At 48.8% G+C, this 20782-nt stretch overlaps 1 protein-coding gene across 1 annotated transcript; it reads left to right on the top strand.

The window, feature by feature from the left end:
- Positions 1-1502: 1502 nt before the first annotated feature.
- LOC122389047 lies at positions 1503-9685 on the top strand. Its single transcript, XM_043380708.1, has 6 exons — positions 1503-1636; positions 7013-7216; positions 7717-7817; positions 8254-8336; positions 8522-8587; positions 9125-9685. The coding sequence occupies exons 2-5, from the start codon at positions 7021-7023 to the stop codon at positions 8568-8570; spliced, it is 429 nt and encodes a 142-aa protein (XP_043236643.1). The 5' UTR covers positions 1503-1636; positions 7013-7020; the 3' UTR covers positions 8571-8587; positions 9125-9685.
- Positions 9686-20782: the final 11097 nt, after the last annotated feature.

Raw genomic sequence — 20782 nt, 5'->3', positions numbered from 1 at the left:
AGTTTAATAGCAGCTGATAACCTATTAGACGGTTTAGCTAAAGCGAACATTTCATTGTGATCACCTGCTGACTTGACCTTAGGTGACCTAAAATGTATGTGTGCTGTAAGTATGTAGGTAGGTATAGTAAATGCCACAGCATTTAATAGGTACAATAATCGTGAGAGAACCTATACTTTCCTGTTATTAAGAATGCGAGTTAACCCTCGCCAGGCGAGGGCCTTTTCCATAACACGGACGGCGAGGGGGGATTGGTACGACCCCCCCGCGATTGGCTCCTATGGCACTTAGAAACGCCAAATTTATAGCGTAGGTGGGTCCATAGGAGATCTCGCCCCTGTGAAAGTTTTGTGACTCTAAGTCAATATTTAGGTTTTTTAGGGGGGGTATGAGTGCAAAAATGTTGCTAAAACATGTCAAAAGTTTTTCGCCTATAACTTTATACCTAGTAAAGAGAGAGCAAAAATAAAAGCACCAGTGAACTCAGGACGTCCGTGCGCATCGAATAATATACTTTATTACCAATTTAAGTGAACTCTGGAATTCAGTTGCCGCTAAGCTAGGTCAATTTTCCCCATGGCCCTGACCTTGTACCGGTTTTTGTGACCTGGTGACCTGACCTGAAAAGGCTGGGACTTTAAATTTTCAGGAAAGGTGCGAAAATGTTGCCTCAGAGGGTATGCCAAATTTGGCGGCGCTACGCGCCGCTGTTTTTACGTTATTTACGAAAAACCGTAGGGGGAGTTGCATCAACCCCCATCGCTGGGCGAGGGTTAACCTCTAATCTTTCTGCTTCCCTGCAAGATTGTGGGACATTCGCTCAAGCGCAGCTTGCAATCAGGGAAGTCCCATTTCCTACTAACCAGTCTTTCCACGCTGAGATGCACGCTTGTGCTTCCAGAGAACGCATATCAGCACAGATCAAAACAAGCCTCACGTTAACCCGCGCCCCGTTGAAGGTCTGACAGGTTCCGCGTCCTGTTGGGGGGGGGGGGGATGCCAAGGGGCCCCCGTCGTATCTCCGGAACCAATGGCCGGATCGGAAAAATTCAAACGGCATTCGAAAAAGTTCATCGAGATGCACAATATAGGATATCGATGACCTTGATATTTGACCTGTGACGTCACAGGGTCGACGTCACAGTTGTCGCTGTCTATTCCAAAGTTATCCGATTTATGCCACCAGACGATGAAAAGGCAAGCGAACCGTGCTCCAATCGTGGTTTGAACTGGGCCGTCCGTACAGGATCCTTCATTTCACTGCAGTGGTCAATGGTCATGCACCACACCAATAAATCCACTGGACACCAACGGGCCCTCATCCAGTAAACCTTACCCGACTGGACGGTCATATAATCACCGTTACAGGTTCCCAGAACGGCCAGAGCAGTGTGATGCGACGTCTTGTTTTGCCGTTGATGTGTCTTTGGGCGGGCGTGATGATGTGCGGAGTGTCGGATCCTCGTTCTACCCCGACCGAGTGAGATCCGGGAAGACCTTGTATGTGGCGAGCTGCACCTGGCGGGCGCCTTTGGGCCGCAGAAGAGCCGCCAATGTCACCTTGAGAGGAGGCGGCCGATGTAACGAGTGGCTGTGGCTGGCTGCGGCTGCTCAGTCGCCTTCCAGACACCCCCAGGTGAGTAGTGCCGCCGAGCGCCGGCCAGCCCGGCCCCGGGTGAAAGGTGCCTCCGCGACGCGGCCCCAACTGACCTCGCGCTTCGCCGGGATAGATACGTGACCTGCGGACATTTTTGGTGGTTGCAAATTGTTCACTGTTGCTGATCTGTCTCTTGCTACATTTTTAATAAGTATTTTTCGTTTAAAAATAATCCCATTGCGAATTAACCAGCTCCCAGTTGCATACCTACCTATTTTTCTTTCCATGGCGATAAGTAACTATACGCTGTTTTACGGCGAATACAGCTCATGGTATGTCTAAATTAACACCATTGATTTTTCATTGATTTTTATTGATTTTGATTGATTGATTTTTAAATCAACATCAAAAAGTATTATTACCCACCAAAATATAGCATATGGCACTGCTGTCTAAAAAAGCTTAACATTTTTACCTACGCTGTCATCCACCTTAAATGCTCCATAGAATTTATGACTCACAGCTCCCGCCAAATGTTCGATTAACTCGTCATTTTGTCTGGTCTTATCCCTTCGTCATCAGCATGTTGACCTTGACCCGCTGCTGGAATCCTCGTAAAAACGGGCGTCAGTCGCTTGATCACTGAACGGTATGGCTAGCGTAGCGGGTGATGTAAAGTGCAGTTCCTTTATTACCTTATTATCTTATTATGGATGGCTGTTGGCTATAGTTGTCTGGAAAACTATTGTGCACCAGAGTTCTTGTCACAAGCTGGATAATCATTTTCAGACACATCTCTTTCCTCCTTATTATCTTATTCCGTCTTGTTTTATAAAAACATACAAATGTTGATTCTGTATTGAAATTATAAGAAACCGTTGTTGCATGCTCGCTCCATGATTATTAAATGTCACATGATTGAGCGCGATTGTTAAATGCCGGTGTTATTGCCATTTTTATTTTCATCGGTTATACCCTTTTCTCGATGATAATCTCATGAAAGTTGTTGGCTTCAACGTATATTTGATATTTGTTTCACATCACAGCATATTCCTGTATAATGGAAGGCCCTCAGTTACCTGGGTGATCGCTGGGGGAGAGAGGGAGGGAGGGAGAGAGGGAGTCTGAGGCGCGCTGTGGAGCTCGCGCGCGGCCTCTGCCTGCCTCTAACGGTGACCGCCTGTGCCAGGCGAGGCCGACCACAGATCAGGGTCATCGGCCCGCACACCCTGCTGAGCCGACGGCAAGCCGCTTACTTCCTGTCGAGCAGCGCCGAGACTCGCAGTCGCGCCGAGCCGAGAGCCGCGAGGAGCCGAGACCCGTCAGCGAAGATGACAATCCCTGTGGCTAATTGAAATTTATTATGACAAAATTTTAGAAAAGATTGGTAGAACATTCTTTTACATATCAAGTTTTTAGTGACGTCATGATTTGAGTTTTCGACCAAATATGGCATATAACTGGCGACAGGGGAAGGCCGGCTGGAGACGCTGTGGCTGGCCGTGTCGGCGCCGGGCGGTCGCGCGGCTGTTCTGGGCGTGGCCTACCGCCCGCCCGACGGCCCGGCTGCCTCCGACATCGATGATCTCCGGCAACAGCTACTGGAAGTGTCCGCCACAGGGAAGCCCATCTACCTGCTGGGAGACGTAAATCTGGACTTGACTCGGCCTGACAAGCCCCAGGTCACCCTCTACTCCAGCATGATCGACGAGCTCGGCTTCGTCCAGCTTATTCGAGACCCGACCCACCCGGGGGTGACCCCCTCTCTTATCGACCACGTCCTTACCAATCAAGCAGCAGCCGGACATGAACCGACCGTCGTCAAGACCCACGTCAGCGACCACGACCTGGTAACCGTGAAGACTCGGCTGGCACGTCAGAAGAATAAGCCCCGCTGGATCGTCACGCGCTCCATGCGCCAGGTCAATTATGACCAGCTCTGCCTGGATCTTCTACAGGCCGACTGGTCCCCCCTCTACCGGGAAGAATCGACATCGATAGACGACGTCTATGACGCCTTCCTGACCATATGGAACACGGCGGTGGACAAGCACTGCCCACTCAAACGAGTAAAACTGCGTCACCCGGACCGTCCATGGCTGACTATGAGTGACGAGCTTCGGGACCTGCAAACTAGAAGGGACATAGCAAGGCGCAAGAGGGATGCGCAGCGCACAGCGGCCAGCGAAGAAGAGTACTCAGCTCTTAAGCGAGAATTCAAGAGAAAAATCGCAAGTGCCCGTGCTGACTTCTTCTCCGCGCCATCCTCCACGAAGGAGATGTGGAGCCAACTCCGTAAGCACGCGCTCGGCCCCCGTCAGAGGGCGGGTCCGGCGGCAGCGACAGACCCTGACACTGCAAACCGTTTCAACGCCTACTTCGCTGACGTGGGGCGCCGCATCGCTGACGAGCTGGCGAGCCGGCCGGCCCAGCGGCTCTCGCCGCGCCCGCCCATCGTATGCAGTTCGTCCTTCACCGTCCGGCCTGCCACGCTGCCGGAGCTCAGTTCTGCTATGAGGCGCATGAGTGGCTCCCGGGCGGTCGGAAGTGACGAGGTGTCGCTGCAGCTAATCGAGCGGTGTTTCCCGGTGATCGGCCCCCATGTGCTCCGAGTGATAAATCGGTCTTTTGTCACTGGTAAAGTTCCGAAAGTGTGGAAACATGCAAAAGTGATTCCTATTCATAAGGCGGGTGAAACGTCGCAACCATGTAACTTTAGGCCTATCAGCATTCTGAGTGTGGTGTCAAAGCTCGCGGAAAAACTAGTTAGCACTCAGCTTATCACGTATCTGACCGACAACCATATCCTGTCACCGTCGCAGTACGCGTACAGGCCCAATCACTCGACAGAGGGCGCGTCTATCGATCTCGTCAGTAGGATCGCGGCGAATAGCGATGATGGACTCGTGACGTGTCTGTCATCTTGTGACCTATCCAAGGCCTTCGACTGTGTTGATCGTGACGCACTGTTCATCAAGCTCCAGTGGTACGGAATATCTACACACTGGTTCTCGGACTTCTTCAGCGACCGGACGCAGGCCATAGAGGGCGGCGGCAGCCTCCCGGTGCCGTATGGAGTGGTCCAGGGCAGTACGATCGGCCCCATCATGTTCAGTGTGTTCACAAATGACCTGTCGTGTCACTTGTCACATCACGCGTCACTCATAACCTACGCTGACGACTCCCAGATACTGCACTGCGCCGCGCCAACCCCGGCAGGTCTCACTGAGCTGCGTCTCAGGGCGGAAACCGATCTAGCCACTGTCTCTGCCTGGTTCACTTTAAACGGGCTTAAAGTTAATCCCACAAAGACCGAGCTCATCGTCTTTGGAACAGCAGCAGCCATCAAAAAGACTGATGGATTCATGATCAACTTTGACGGCATACAGATAGCACCAGCCCAGTGTGTCAAAATCTTAGGTGTGGTTCTGGACCGAGAGCTTACCATGCGTCAACAGACGAGCAGAGTGGTGCAGCGCTGCTACAGCAATCTCATCACCATCAGTAAGATCCGAGACACGCTGCCAAGAACTACCCTAGTACACCTCATTCGTGCCCTGGTCTTTCCACATGTGACGTATTGTCTGCCGGCCTGGGCGCCACCTGCAAAGCAGGATCGCCTTCGCATGGAAAAGGTGGTGAACTATGCAACTCGCATTGTCACACGGAAACGTAAGTTTGATCGTATCTCTAAGACAAGACAGGAGCTCGGCTGGCTTACCTTCGAAAACATGATCGACTATAGAGACTGTGTCCTCGTGCACTCACTGCTGTATCAGGAGAATGCACCGTTTCACCTAAAAGCACTAGCCACGTATCGCGCGGACATATCAGAGCGTAGTACGAGAGCGACCGCTGCTGGTCTCCTTCATGTACCGCGGGCCCGTCTGGAGCGAACTCGCTTGGCCGCACCCATCCGGTCGCTGAACACGTGGAACGCTCTCGACGAAAAAACGCGTGTCTGCAGAAGTGACTTTACCTTCAAGAAAAATGTGAAAAAGTCGATGCTTACCAAACTCTAGAGCACGCACACACCTACCATCATTTTAAACAAGAGTGTTTTATATTACATTGCGTCACCATCTTTTAGCCTTGTCATTGAGCTAGTCGTTACATGTCTTTTTTAGCTTTTTTTAGGCATCACTCACGCCACTGCGTCCATGTATATTTTATTCTGTATATCATGGCAGCCGGTATGTGTATTTGTATGACGCTGTGGTGTAACAAGCCAATTGTATATTGGAAACCACAAAGATATGCGAAATAATAAAAAATAAATAAATAACTATTTAAAAATCATATGAAATCACAGAATAGACGTACAAACATGCGGTAAAGGCAATTAGGCTGCCGATTTCCATTAGAATCAAAATGGCCATCTTTAGTTTTAATTATTGTTCCAAAAAGGTCATGATGCATGCATTTGTTGAGTTGATTTTTTTTCAAAAACGTGCTCGTATTTGCGCTTGGAGCGAGCGAGAGGGTGGGCCATGCACGTGCGAAATTGCGAGAGGGTACCTCCAACTGACTTGTGCATGGCAACCTACTAACCGGTCTCTAGCGATGTGCCAAATTTGAGCACAATCGGCCTAGCCGTTCTCGAGATCTGGAAGCGGCACACTGCACGTGCGCACGTGCAAAATGGGTCCCAAGTGACTTTTGCACGGCACCCTACTAACCAGTCCCTAACTGTGTACCAAATTTGAGCGCAATCGGTCAAGCTGTTCTCGAGATCTGGAATCGACCCCTGCACGTGCGCACTTGCAGCAACACCCCAACTCTGGCACATGGATATGCATTGCCTAGTGGGTGCCTACCGACATGCCAACTTTCAGCGCAATCGGCCCAGTAGTTACCGAGATATTGCTAAATGGGATTGTCATGGGTGTATCTCAGCTACACAAAAACTGAAGCGTTTTTTCAGGGTGTGCCCAGGGTCGCTCTTGGAGAAGTTATAATGAAACGCTTGGATCGTAAAAAAATGATAGGTTATAAGTGCGGCCAACCCAAAAACCACATTGAGCGATATAATCAAACGAGAGTTATATTGAAGTGGATAATTGAAAAATAATCTTATACGTTTTTGAAGCAAAATATATAAATTATGATCCCCAGTCGTCACATAAGGGTATTGTTGAGCTTCTGTAAAAATCGTCCACTTCTAGAATGCATATCCATTAACCAGCAAATAAATTCGTATCTTTTCAGCGGATATATGATATAATAAAGGTTCAGCACACGGTATCCCTGAATGAGGTCGTCTCTATCCTCTATCAGGAAAACTGTATCGTGAAGTCATGCATGACTTCATGTTCACATGTGAACACGGACCTTGTACACACACTGTGCACAGCATGCTCTGTGCTGTCTATGTCATCTTGACATTCCTCACCGGTCATCCATGTTCTCTTTCAGAACCGAACATGATGAAACTGCTGGTGACAGCGTTGGCTCTCTGCCTGGGCCTCGTGGCAGGATTCAGCAACAATGAATTCGTGAATCCCGCGCACAAGAACTTCGCCTGCCAGAACCTGTATCCCAAGCACGAGCCCTTTGAGCCGCAGACCGGAGCTAATCCCTATTCGCTGACGGTCACCGACGCTCCTGGTGGAAAACAGGGTACGCACTTTGTAGGATATCAATTGCATGGAGTCCTAGCTGGATGTAGGTAGTTACGTCTATGCATTTTCTTTACAATGCTCGTCTATTGAGTATTGAACTTATTTGCGAAAGACTACCTTCCCTGAAAACTCACTCATTCGTTTTTATTGAATTGAAAAAAAAAGTTTTCTCTCCTTAGGTACATTTTGAACGTAAGCTGGCCTGACCACAAAGAGAAGTAAAAAAATATCATGTTGGTTTTAAAAATGATTCAGAAGGTTTCTCGAGCCTGGAGAACCAAAACCTACAATTAGCCGAGGACTAAATTGCTTTCTCGAATCTTTTACGTAAGATAATACCTACATCTAAGTTAGAAGTAGAACTAAATGGAAACCATGATCTGGTGAATATTCAGTGAGCAAAAAAGTGCCGGTAACATTTCCTACTTCAAGCATTAGTAGCCATGATTGTCACTACAATCCACGACCACTATTAATTAACCATTTGCGTGTTTTCAGTGACGATCTCAGGAGATTCCTTCAAGGGCTTTATCCTGCAGGCGAGCAGCGGCAGCTTTAGCTCACCCAGCCACCCCGTAATCAACGTGGGCTGCCCTCAGGTGAGACGGCTCTTCGATAGAATGGCGAAATCCCATGACTTCTCGCATGGCTGACCACAAGTAAGCCATTTGTAACACTCCGACGTTGCGTATTTTCAATACAATCCGACATTGCGACATTGCGCAATGCGCGTTATTGACCCAAAAACCTTCACACATATGATCGTCCACTGCCAATCCTTTTCTGGACAACACCCTAGTTTCTGGTCTAACTAGTAAAGGCAGCATATCGGCAAGCATTCTACATTGCATTTTTAGACCGGGGTGTTGGGAAGAAACCATGAGAATTATTGAGAACTGAGGTTTATCAGTGTGGCCCTCCTGGATGACAGATGGTTTTCTGACAACACCCCGTAAATAGCAATGTTGATGTATGTACGTGGATTCATGCTGCCGTCCCGGTGATTTTCTGACGACCGCCTGCCGTCCCTTCCAGGGCGCTACCATCAGACAGAAGGGAGCCGGCGTGAAGAACTCCTTCTCCGTTCTCTGGGTCGGATCCGGTCCCGTCTCATTCAAGTAAGGACTCGCTCAGCAATGCCGGCTTTACGTGGTCGCACAGTGAAATATGATTTGTTAGAAATATCACTAAAATATTTATCATAGAACTTCAGAGCTACAAATAACATTGATGAAAACTTGTTAATTTGGTACATTATCACCTGTTTCTGTAATTATCTTTCAAATTGCGCTTGTCTCCACAGGGGCTCGGTCGTCAAGGAATGGGTCGAGTTCTACAAAGTGTCTGCGTAATTATTTTCCTCGCGAAGGTAAGACCACAACAGAGCCACATATAACTATCATGCCGGCTTTAAGTGCATATAAATATCACCGCTACCCCTGCTTTATGGTTTCCTTATTGTTATCATCTAATGTTTTTCTCCATGCAGCTTTTGAATAGTTTTTTTTTTTTTAAGGAATCGCGATTCTCAACAAACCTTCATTTTAAATATGAGCAGCGAACAGACTATTTTATTCTCAATAGGTCAATTCTACCCAAAGTAAATATGTTTCTTAGAAACACTGTTTTTTTTCGTATTTTATCTTTTGACTTCACCTATCATAGGGATCATGCCTGTTGGTGATATTATGCAATACAAGAATACAAGAATACAAGAATACACTGAATAATTTCAGAAGATGTTTGTTAGTATGTATGTTCATGTTTGTCATGTTTGAACTAACACTGCCAAGTCAATCCACACATGACTGTAACCTGGAGTGACCTAGTTAGGCCATTATCTGGTCAGCTAATTAACAGGGGGCTCACCCTTATTCAAGTAACAATTTTGAACTTTTCTTTTCAAAGTTAACAGAAGAGTCACTGCTGCAGCTGAGTTCTTCACTCCGCAGAGCCGTTACTGAAGACAGATGCGAATCCATCTTCTTTTTTCTTATAAATTTTGCTGAATTCGCGTCAGCAAAAACAAAGGGCGTTGAATTGTATTTTATTTCCAGTGCCGTAAACTTAGGCTACAAATGAATAGTAAATTACAAATACAAGAGAATTGCGCCTTTTCACCATTTCATGTGGAGCAAACTGTACGCATCATGAAAAGTGCAGACCGGAAAAGGGCAGAGAAGGGCACATGGTACTTGTGACAGGACGCTGTGTTGTGAGGGAGCTGTTTAGTCGAGGGGAGCAGCCGGGCGAGCTAGATGTTTTGTGCATTGTAAATGTGATCTTAACCGTTTGTAGGGGCTACACAGCGAAATGTCAACCCAGTTTGTATGAAATACGCGTGAATCAGGCTTCATGTCTTTTTTCATAGATGTATAGCCTACTGATTGGTTGGAGGCTTTGCGGGTCGCTACGCTTCAAATAGAGCGCTGTGTTTTCGAAATAAATATTTGAAATTGCGGAAAAAGCAAGCATTTTTATTGTCATCGCGCGGTATTAGGGGCTATGATATGAATATGCTTACTACACATAAAAATATAAACGTTCAATTCAGTACTTCACAATGGCAAGCAAACAAAACAGTGTGTGATTATAGCTTTATTCAAGAGTAATTCCCTACAGGCTTACAGGCATTCGTAAGCACGAACAAACTACTTACGATGTGTATAATTACCTTATATGCGTAACGCAAAGCACTCTAGCATCTCCATCTGTCCTGTCTAACGCTTTTCAACACTTTGACAGTCACGTTCTCTCATTTCTCAGCACTATCACACATGGCATCGCCCGTTGCGACACAAGCATCAGCCCACTCAGCCCAAAACAGCCGGCCAAAATGCAGCCTTCAACACACAGCTCACATCTTCGCAGACGATTCTATTGACACAGGCGCCGAAGTCGAAAGGTCTTCGTGGAACACGGATCGGAAAAATGCGTCTGTTCTGTATGACAAAAAACTACGTTAAAAGAAACGGCTCTTTTATCGAACACTGCTAGGCTGCCAAACACAACAGGTATGACACACAACTTTCCGGATGCATTAGCCTGTGCTGCTCGCACGCATATAGGTGAGGCATGCGTGCAGTCTGTTCTACTTAGTACTTACGAAGGTGTGGAAGGGGCCTGTGCCCATTTGTGTCAGTAATATAGCGGTCGGTGGAGAGGATGTGTCGCTAAGCAGCAATGCGTTATCCATCCAGGGAATTAATTGAGTTCGACAAATAGCCAATGCGCCTTCTGGCTATACGATAAATACAGTGGTGCAATACGGTATCTGCCTGCGCTGTGACTCATGCCTGCATCCGTTTCTTCAAGTGCAAACGACAAATACCTCTCTACCGTTCTAATAGTTGAACGGAGCGTCGCTGTCCTTGAGATCTACCTTCACTTCACGAAGCTTAAGATGGCATCGCTCCAACCTACCTTTTCACGGTTCAGGCTGCGTCTGTGGTGTTGCCCTGGTGACCCCCCGAGTCGCCGCAGCCATTCTCCGACATCTGGAACTGCACCATGATGATGATGTAGGTGAGCACGGTGGACGTGGTGCCCAGGATCGCCGACAGCTGCAGCCGGAAGAAGCCCAGGTCGCCGAACGTCTCCAGGTCGCGCTGGGTGGCAGCCAGTAGGGCAGCTAGCTGACGGTCTGCGGGTGCGTCCTGCGGCTCCACGGTCAGCAGGGCGGCGCGGGTCCCCTCGGAGGCGTCCAGCACTCTCTGGCACGACCAGCACGGCACCAGAGTGGAGACCAGAGCCGGCACCAGGTACAGGATCGTGCTCCAGATGAAGATGTGCTCGTCCTGCTGGGCGGCTCCGATCAGCTGGAAGATGGTGATCACCTGGGCCAATGTGCCGTAGGATATGGTGGAAATCAGCTCAGGCCGGAGCTGCTCGGTGACCCGGGAGAATCCGCGGCTCAGCCGGGACTGGATCAACCTCAGGCGCCTCAGGGCACTCCAGCTCACAGGGCCATCATCTTCGGCCAAGGTCTTGAGCTCCGAGTTGACGGTCTCAATTCCACACACAGAAATACAGCAAAGTAACGCAAATTTGAAGGAGCTCATGAGGAATGAAATAAAAACTACGGTGCTGATTGCAATTAGAAGAACTGACAAGAAGGGATCAACCCCATGCATCGAGAAGGCAGCCTGTATTTCAATTGTCATCATGATGTAGCTTAGCACGCCTACCACCCATATGAACAAAACAACACTTAGCATACAATAGAGGCGGCGGTTGTGCCTGATGCGCTGTTCTGCGAAAGTAGGTAAAACGCTGATGTCTTGCAACATTTCCAGCGCTTCTTCCAGCAAAGCACCCGTGCGACGTCGACCGAAAAGGAAAGTGATTGCCATTGTAAACCACATTAGGAAGGACGGCAGGCCGAAGAACGCCGACGTCAAGAGCGCATTGAAAAACTTGCTTCCGTCTGTTAATTTTTGAATGCCAAGGATGAGTGACTCCCATCCGCTGACCAGACAAGCAAAAGAAGCCATGCCTAGCATCAGCAATGCGTATAGAAACTGGGCGCAGCCTGCGCCACCGGACTGAGCTGTCAGCTTCAGGAGAGCAACCAGAATAGACAACGGTCGCGACATTACTGTTGGTACTGCGGTGGCCACTTGCGGGTCTTCACCTGCCTTTTCTGCTCCCACGCTTCGCTGCTTTACATGGATCGAAATCATGACACTGCTTGAAATGAGAACAAGTTTCTTTCGGATTATTCACCGCCCAAGGAGCTCCACGCGTCGAAGATGATTCTCTGGAGTGGTTTTGCTCTTATAGCTTGGATGGACGTCTTGGCTTATTACTCTTCTGTTTACCGTTTGAAAGAAGTATTATAGCATGATAATTTATAAAGACGGAAGAAATCGAGTAAGCCGGACTGGACGCTTGGGTATCTTTCCTGAGTCGTTGCTTATCTGTGCTGTCTCGGGCAGCCGGTGGGCACCAGGCAGCGGTTCCGTCCTTTCCTGCGCGCCCTAAACAGCTGGTTGGTCCTTCCCTGCGCGCCCTAGACAGCTGGTCGGTCCTTCCCTGTGCGGCCTAAACAGCTGGTCGGTCCTTCCCTGTGCGGCCTGGACAGCCGGTCGGGCCTTCCCTTTGTGGCCTGGACAGCCGGTCCTTCACTGTGCGCTCTCAAGCAGCCGGTTGGTCGGTCTAGGTAGCCGATTGGTCCTTATAGTTCTGCGGTCTCAGGCAGCCGGTCGGTCCCGGATAGCCGGTCGGCCTAGGCAGCCGGTCAGTCTAGGCAGCCTGTCGGTCTCGGTCGGTAGCTGGGCAAGCCGTCCCAGTCTCAGCGAGGATCGACTGTCTAGTCCCGCCGAGGACCGGCTCGAGTCTGTCGGTGGGCATGGCGACGGCAGCGATCGTCTTCCGATCGACCGGCTTTAAGTCGCCGCTGCCGCCGAGTCGCCCTGATGCACTGCTGTGAGCATTCATGTTATCAAGGGCGGATCCAGCAACAGGGTACATAAACACAGGCAGATGTGTGCATTGCTCGGATAATCTATAAATATCACCGAAATGAAGCATCGCCGTCGCATTATCATAGGTGCAGGTACTTGTGAATAGGTATAACACAATTTATAAGAGATACATTTTGATATCAAAATGCCTCGTGTGCCAACAGTGATATCCTACTCTCACAGATCCCTGGCCGTGGCCCTGTCTTCTTTGTTACGTGTGACACTTGCTGACCTAAGCATTAGAAAATTGGAGGAAGCCGAGGCACTTGAATCAACAGTTTATGCCTGAGACTTGGCCTGTGCACACTACACGACACATTAGCGGGCATTTATATGACGATGTGCCCTGTGCCTCTGTTGACCGCGTGCTCGCTCACTTTGCTATGGTGAAAGGTGTCACGAGGCACGGAGCGCTCCCTCTGGCAATGTGGCGATGTTTTGGTGTTGGCATTGTGAAAACATTGGCGCCGTCCCGCAACGTTATGGTTGCCAAACGCCGGCACCAGACTGGGTGTCAACATTCGTGACAAGGAATGTGTGAGCCACCATGCTCATTTTCTTTGTTGTGGGGACGACCTAAAGAACTCCAGGAAGCTGCACTTTTACATACTTTGAAAATCATTCGATGCACTTCTGTCGCGCCACGAGTAAGGCCTACATGCATCACGTAGCTACGGTGTATTGTATGCCAGTGTAAAATACTGTAAACACACATCACATCTCGGCGACCTCATTGTCTTTCCTCGATGTCTTCCCTCACCCGACTCGCTTCTCTGTCCTTGGTCTGTCTCTCACACCGGGACAAACATGTAGTCTATCTCTTAAAGGGACCCTCCCACCTTCAAAAAAGTTTATGAATTGGCATGAAAGTGATGTCGCTCGGTTCAGAAAGAGCGAAAACGAATATCTACCAAATTTCACCGAAAAATATTCACCGGTTTTCAAGATATTAGACTTTTACTTTTGTTTACTTTTTTGGGATCTCCGCTGTTTCTAGCGACTTGATTTTAGAAGTGCGGCGTTTGCGGCAGATGTTGCGCGCAAATAGCATATACCACCGTGTAGTGTCGTCTTCTGCTCTAGCTCTTCTGGGTATCCTTCTCGACTCGCAACAGCCTCCATGAACTCTATCACTGACTCCGAGTTGGGGTGCGCACAAAATGCTACCTCTGGCCACTTTGAGTAGTAATCGACCATGACAATAGCAAAACGTCTCTGCACCCCACCTCCCTCCATCGGTCCAATGAAGTCTATGCCCACTTTACTCCAGGGCGTCTGGGGCAGGGGCACCGGGTTCAGTGGGGGCACATTCACCTTGACAGTCTTGTCAGCGGTAGCGCAAGCAGCACATTGACGCACAAGACACTCAACGTTGGCGTCCATCCCGGGCCACCAAAACAGCTCCCTCAAGCGCTGCTTAGTTCTTACCGTGCCTTGATGCCCCTCATGAGCAAGATCCAGAAGACGCCTTCTCAGCTCCTCCGGAACCACGATCCGGTCGCCCTTGAAGATGAGACCGTCAGCCGTTGACAGCTCCAGCCTGCAGCGGAAGAACGGTCTCAGGTCGTCAGGACAGCTGGCAATCCTTGCCGGCCACCCTTCGTCCAGCTGACTCTTCAGCTTCCTGAGAACAGGATCGGTCTGAACTGACTCGCGGAGCTCGCCTCTGCTCACTGCCGAGAGACGCTCCACCCGTTCAGCTATCTCCGCCACCAGCTGCTCCTCGTCGTCTGGAGCCGCTTCCGCGCCCACTGCCGGCAGACGCGAGAGACCGTCAGCCACGTTACACTTGCCTGGCACGTGACGGATCTCGAAGTCGTAGACGAGGAGGCGACTGGCCCAGCGACTGATCCTCATTCCTGCCCGTCCGACTCCTCTGGACGTGAGAAGTCGCAGCAGCGCCTGATGGTCCGTCCTGAGGGTAAAGTGAATGCCAAACAGGTACCGATGCCAGTGTTCAATAGCCCATAGAGCAGCCAGTGCCTCCTTCTCAGTCGCACAATACTTCCGCTGTGCTGAGGAGAGGGTAGCGGATGCGAACGCCACGACCCGCTCTCCTTCCGGGTGGATCTGGCTCAGCACCCCACCGAGACCAACATCAGACGCGTCCGTGGTCACTACTGTCGGTAAGGTGGGGTCAAACATGGCAAGCGCAGAACTGGACGTGATCAGAGCGATCACCCTCCTGAAGACCAGCTCCAGTTCCTCAGACCACTCGAACTCGTGACTTGCACTCGAACGAAGTTCCGCGCGCAGAGGCTCCACCAGCGACGAGTAGCCCTGCACGAACCTGGCATAGAAGCCAAAAAGGCCCAGAGCTGACTGGAGGTCAGCCTTGGTCCGCGGTGACGTCAACTCCGTCATCCCTCTCGTCCTCTCAACACTGACCGAGATGCCAGCTGCGCTCACTGTCAACCCGAGGAAGTCAAGTGTGGGGACACCAAACAAGCACTTCTTCTCGTTCAGGGTGATACGATGAGCGTTCAGTCGCGCGAGGACCTGCTGCAGCCGGACATCATGCTCTGGTGCATCCCTGCCAAACACAATGATGTCATCCATGTACACCATCACCCCTGGCAGACCCGTCAGGACGGCTTCCATGACCTTCTGGAATGCCGCTGGAATGGACGACAGTCCAAAACAGCACCGTTTGTAGCGCCACAGACCCTCGTGCGTCATGAAAGCGGTCAAGTCACGGGACTCTTTGTGAAGCATCAACTGATTGAATGCTGACTTCATGTCTAGTGAAGAAAATACTCTGGCTCCTCTGAGCTTATCTAACATCTCTTGCATGTCAGGCAAGGGGTGCTTACTCGAGATGATGCTCTTGTTCACCTCCTTCAAGTCCAAGCAGAGACGGATACCACCAGTCCGTCGCCGGGTGACCACCACAGGTGACACCCATGGAGAGGAGTCCACCCTCTCTATGACGTCCTGCTTCTCCAGCTTCTCCAGGTGCTCCTTCACTTCACCCCTGACCGACAGCGGCAGGGGTCGCAGCTTCTGACGGACCGGAGTGGCCCCCTCCTTCACCTTGACTCTGTGGACAAAGCCGTGTATGGCGGGCAGAACCTCTGCATCCTCCCCCTCTACCGCACAGACGACATTGCCATCTTTGACTGTAACACTAAGCAGCTGCTGTAGGTCACGGCCAAGCAGGGGTACACTGTGGGACTCCACCACGAACAAGGTACCCTCAGTCGAACATCCCCTGTCAGAGGACACTGTGGCCGTCATCATACCACGAACAGGCAGAAGGTGTCCTCCATATCCCTGAAGCCTGATGGAAGACATCTGTAGAGGGACGTGCGCAAACTGCTCCTGATACAAGCTGCTGGGTATCAGACTCACTCCCGATCCTGTATCCAACAACATCTGGACCTGAATTCCATCAATGCCAACAGACATCATGGGACGAGGCACTTGAGAGGGCACATGGTGCACAGTCGACACTTCTACCACACAGGCATGCGAAGACTCCTGACGCTTGCACATGACTGCATAATGCCCTTTCTCATGACACTTGTTACACTTCCTGACCCTGGCTGGACACTCCTTACTCTTGGCTTTATGTCCTTTACGGCCACATGCAAAACAGGTCATCTCACCTTGCTGTCGTTTCTTGCCTTCTGAGTCTCGCCGGGTGGAGAAGCCGCCTCTCCTCTCAGTCGCTGCCACTTCCTTGAGGACCTCTGCCCCCAGCTCCGGAGACCTGCCAGCTAGAGTTTGTTGACGGTCAGCAGCCTGATCAGCAGTGAGAGCGATGACTTCAAGACGCTGCAGGGTTAGGTTTTCTTCCTGACACAGTCTTTCCTTAAGCCTTTGAGAGGAACATCCTTCCAAAAACTGATCTCTTATCATTTCATCTTCTAAGTTACCAAATGCACACTTCTGACTACCTTCCCTCAGATTGGCTAGGTAGGTACGAACAGAAGAAGCCTGCTGTCTGCACTTCCTGAATTTTATCCTCTCTGAGATGATATCAGTCTTACTGACAAACAGACGACATAAGACAGCTACTGTATCCTCAACCAAAGTGGTGTCAGAGGGCTCTGTTTTCACAATACCTCCTGGGCACTCAGCCCTAAACAGTCTCCGCCCTTCCTGCCCAAGGCAGTGCAGGAGCAAGGCCTGCTGCCTCTCCTGACTCCATGCTGACCAACCTATGGCCATGGCATAAACTTCGAAGTCCGGAAACCAGTTATTCCACGGCACCACCGGCGGGCCTGGAAGAGGTAAGAATGCCGCGGGCGGACGAATTCCCTCCATACCTCACGTCTGGTCCGACTACCTCGTCGCCAATTGTAGTGTCGTCTTCCGAATCTCCCGAATCAGCAGTCCGCTCGTCAAGTCCTCACCAAGGTCCTCACAGTGCCAGCCCGATCCAACAAGTGTGTATTTTACAAAACTGAAGCTCCGACAACATCTCGGCCAAGGTCAACTGAATTCATGGTCGTTAAATCACTGCCGTTTAGTTCACTGCCAAGTTACTACACACCGCGTGCTACAAAACGTTTTAGTCAAACATTTAAAAATCGTTAGATATTTGCGCTGACGTCACACATTCAGAGGGGTATTCCTATGCATTAGCCCCTCTGAATCAAAATGCTGCAATTTTGAAATTCAATATTTCCGATTTAAGGCATTTCTCGATGTTGTGAGTGCCGAAACCGGTAATTGTGAGCCAGGGACCCCATTTTGGCTATCTCAACTCAAATCTAATGTTAAGGTGGGAGGGTCCCTTTAACCCGCGCCACGCTGCAGGGGAGGGGGGGGGGCAGAATCTGTCCCATCCCGTTTTTCGCCAATAACTTCTAAAAGCGTTAAGCCAGCGACGTCAAACTCTCTCATATATCTTATTTTACATTAATTTGACATGTTCTCAAAAAATGTGAGCGAAATTGGTCGGAAATGTTTGATAAATTGACGTTTTAGTGACGTCATGTCACGCCATTTTTGCTTCGAGAACTGCAAAAATTTAAACGCCTCTAACATCTTCATTTTTAAGGAGTCAAGACGCAACAAAAAGCTTGTCGTAATTCTACTTTGTCTTTCAAATGGCTGTTTCGATTTTTTTAAAATTCTTGGATTTTAGTCCATATTAAACTGATTTTGGGGAAAGGCATTAAAAATCCAACATTTTGAGTTTATAAAAATAACGGAAGATCGGAAGATATGTTAGACAGCTAGTCTCAGTGCACATGTATTCTGATTTTTAGAAGAATCGGTTACAAATGAAGAAGCTGTTAAAAAAATGACGTCACGGCACACATAAAAAACGATTTTTTTAGCTCTAGAACTTGTGCGGAACAAAAATAGCATTAATCGATTTGCCTTGAAAAGCTGCATCCGATAGACACCTTTTTAGGTCTTAACCCTCGCCCGCACATGGGGGGGGGGGGGTTGCCACCCCCCAGGTAGTCTTTCTGCTCTGCACTCAACATTTTTAGAGCTAGAAAGCTGATTTTTCGTATAGCTGCTCGTCTATCCTTTCTTGATGTTCGCTGAAACTTTCAAGTTTCTGTGATTTTTGGTTTCGGAGATATGACCTTGTTTTTCAGGTCATGTCATGACCCAAATGGCCAATTCTCAACATCTTGCGTTTGCCATGGGCCTTGTGAGCTTTTGACACCCTGATTTCGGCCTTTTTTGCCAGTCTTACCTCCCACCTATCATGGAACATGTTGTTCGACGATGTACAGGGGTCAAGGTCAGGGTCAAGGTCAACCTAGGTCATCTAAGATAATTGCGTTTTAGGCAAGCTGAATTTACTTTTTGTGAAGTTTTTTTTTTGCATTTTTGGTAAAAGCTTCTCAGATCATGATTTCATGCAATATGGACCCAAAAACAATCGGTGCATACATCAGTATACACACAGACACACACAGACATACAAACACATATAATTGACCTTTACCTAACTTGACCTGAAATGACCTCAGCAGCAAAATTCTGGTCGGGTAGTGTGACAAAGTGGTTCTAGCTGGCTTGGCACCAGAAAACAGCATCGTCATCGGTATTTGATAAGCAGCGCACTTGATATCCAGCGGTGACCCAAAACAGCAACATTTTTTAGTTTGACCTGACCTGGAAGGTCAATGACTGACCTGAGAAGGTTAAACTGAGTATCATTGGATTCGTCTCTTCCCAAAGAAGCTTTTTGGTCTTTACCGCTAAGCTCTATCTCCAACAGGAACGAAATGGCGCGGGGGGGTGGCAAGCCCCCCCCCCCCCCATGTGCGTTCTAGGATGGGAAAATGGCATGTGCGGGCGAGGGTTAATAAGCATCTTCAAATCTAACCTCACTTGACCTGACCTTGACCTGAGCTCGACCTGAAATTCATCCAAATTTGGCCCATGTCACTAATTGAGTAAGTCCATTGAATTCTATGCATAAAATACATAAAATGACCCACATACATAAAAATAAAATGATACATAAAATGACCCACAAAACATGTGTCGCACAGCCTCTTTTATCAGGTTCGGCTTTTGGTGACCTAATCTGACCTTGACTTTGACCTTTGCATGACGCTACATACAACGAATCCTGTCTTCATAGCTTAGGAACACGTGTTGGGTAATCAGTCTCAGTCCATTCTTCGCCAGCTGCGCTTTAAAGCCGATAATGTAGAAACTTGCATTTTGTACCCTTGACCTGACTTGACCTGATCTCTGACCACTATGGCAGAACATTTTTGCTTCCAAAGGTGTGCCTTGTTGAGAGCTTTCGAGTGCCGTTTTCCTCGTCTTTCTACACTGTAAACCAAATTGACAAGTCTTGTGTAATATAACCAATCATCTCTTGGTATGTTTACCAACTGATACTTTTCAAACAAGCCGTTGTCTGGTGCATTGCTTGTCAGATGACAACTACGAGTCAATAGTTACTATGCACACCAACTTCTCAGTATCCAGACCAACTCTACATTTGTTTCAACGTTTGTTTCTTAACCAGTTTTGGAAACTTGTTGCCGCATGGTTATTTAACCGGCGCCTAACTTGTACTGGTCAGCTGGTCAGCATACACATGGTCAGCTGCGCCCGTGACGTCAGACTTGGCGGACCAATCAGCGGTCGCCGTCCGGCCCCGGCGCGGCGGTTTCAAACCGTTCAAACCAGCAGTTGTCGCGCGGCCGCCGTGCAGCATGGATCAGCGACGAGGGCTGTTCCAGCATTTGTGCAGTAAAAAGTGAAATCTGTGAACTGTGGTGTTCGTGCTGTGAGTGAGGCCCGCTCTGGCCTGCGGGACGCACTAATCGTGCCTATACCCGCGGTCGAGACGCCTCCCTTCCCCTGCGCGCGCAATGTAAGTGGGCCAGACCTTTGCATGCACATGTGAGCAGATGTTTTGCGGTCGGTGTTTTTTATATATAAATACATTTATTTGCCTTTAATTCAACTCTTTGTATTTTTAACTTAACTGATGGACATATATGGGCTGTAAAAGCTAATCTGGTTGGCGATCATGCTTTATTCGAATTATCTGCGTGATCGTGCAACTGCCATAATTGTTATGGTCAATGTGGAAATATTCGTCATACGGGCATGTTATACTTTTGGCTTGATGCGATGCACAAAACCATGTTCTTCCACATACGCAGCAGTTCTTGCTTCAAAGACTTATATGCTGACGGTGCACGATAGGTATACCTTATACCTCATGCATTTACCACATCCATTCGAAAATATGCACTTGGAATTGTCTCCAGTCAATAGTATTAATTACATACTACGTGATGTAGGTACGTGACCGTAATAAATACTAATGATTCCAGAAACTTCCGAATGGATGTGGTGTATGCATTCATCGATTATATAACCCATCAGTATTTCGTTTCTTGTCAGCGCAAGCCTTTGAGCAATAACTGATGCCAGTCATGATTTTGTGCACCACTTCCAGCCAAAAAATGACCTGTCCGTATAGAAAATATTTCCTGAATCAGTATCGTGGCAATTGAAAACGAACGCGAATCGTAAGTTCTTAAGGTTATCAACACAAACAAAGCGATTGTAAGGAAGAACAAGTTCGAACTGAGCGTTAGTACACCTACTTGTTGACAATTTGTAAACTAGCAATGCCCAGTCAAAGGCTAGTT

This window comes from Amphibalanus amphitrite, unplaced genomic scaffold, assembly GCF_019059575.1.
Source record: "Amphibalanus amphitrite isolate SeventyFive unplaced genomic scaffold, NRLGWU_Aamphi_draft 000342F_arrow, whole genome shotgun sequence".
Lineage (NCBI taxonomy): Eukaryota > Metazoa > Arthropoda > Thecostraca > Balanomorpha > Balanidae > Amphibalanus > Amphibalanus amphitrite.
The sequence above is the reverse complement of the archived record's forward strand: the minus strand, read 5'-3'. Positions and strand labels throughout refer to the sequence as shown.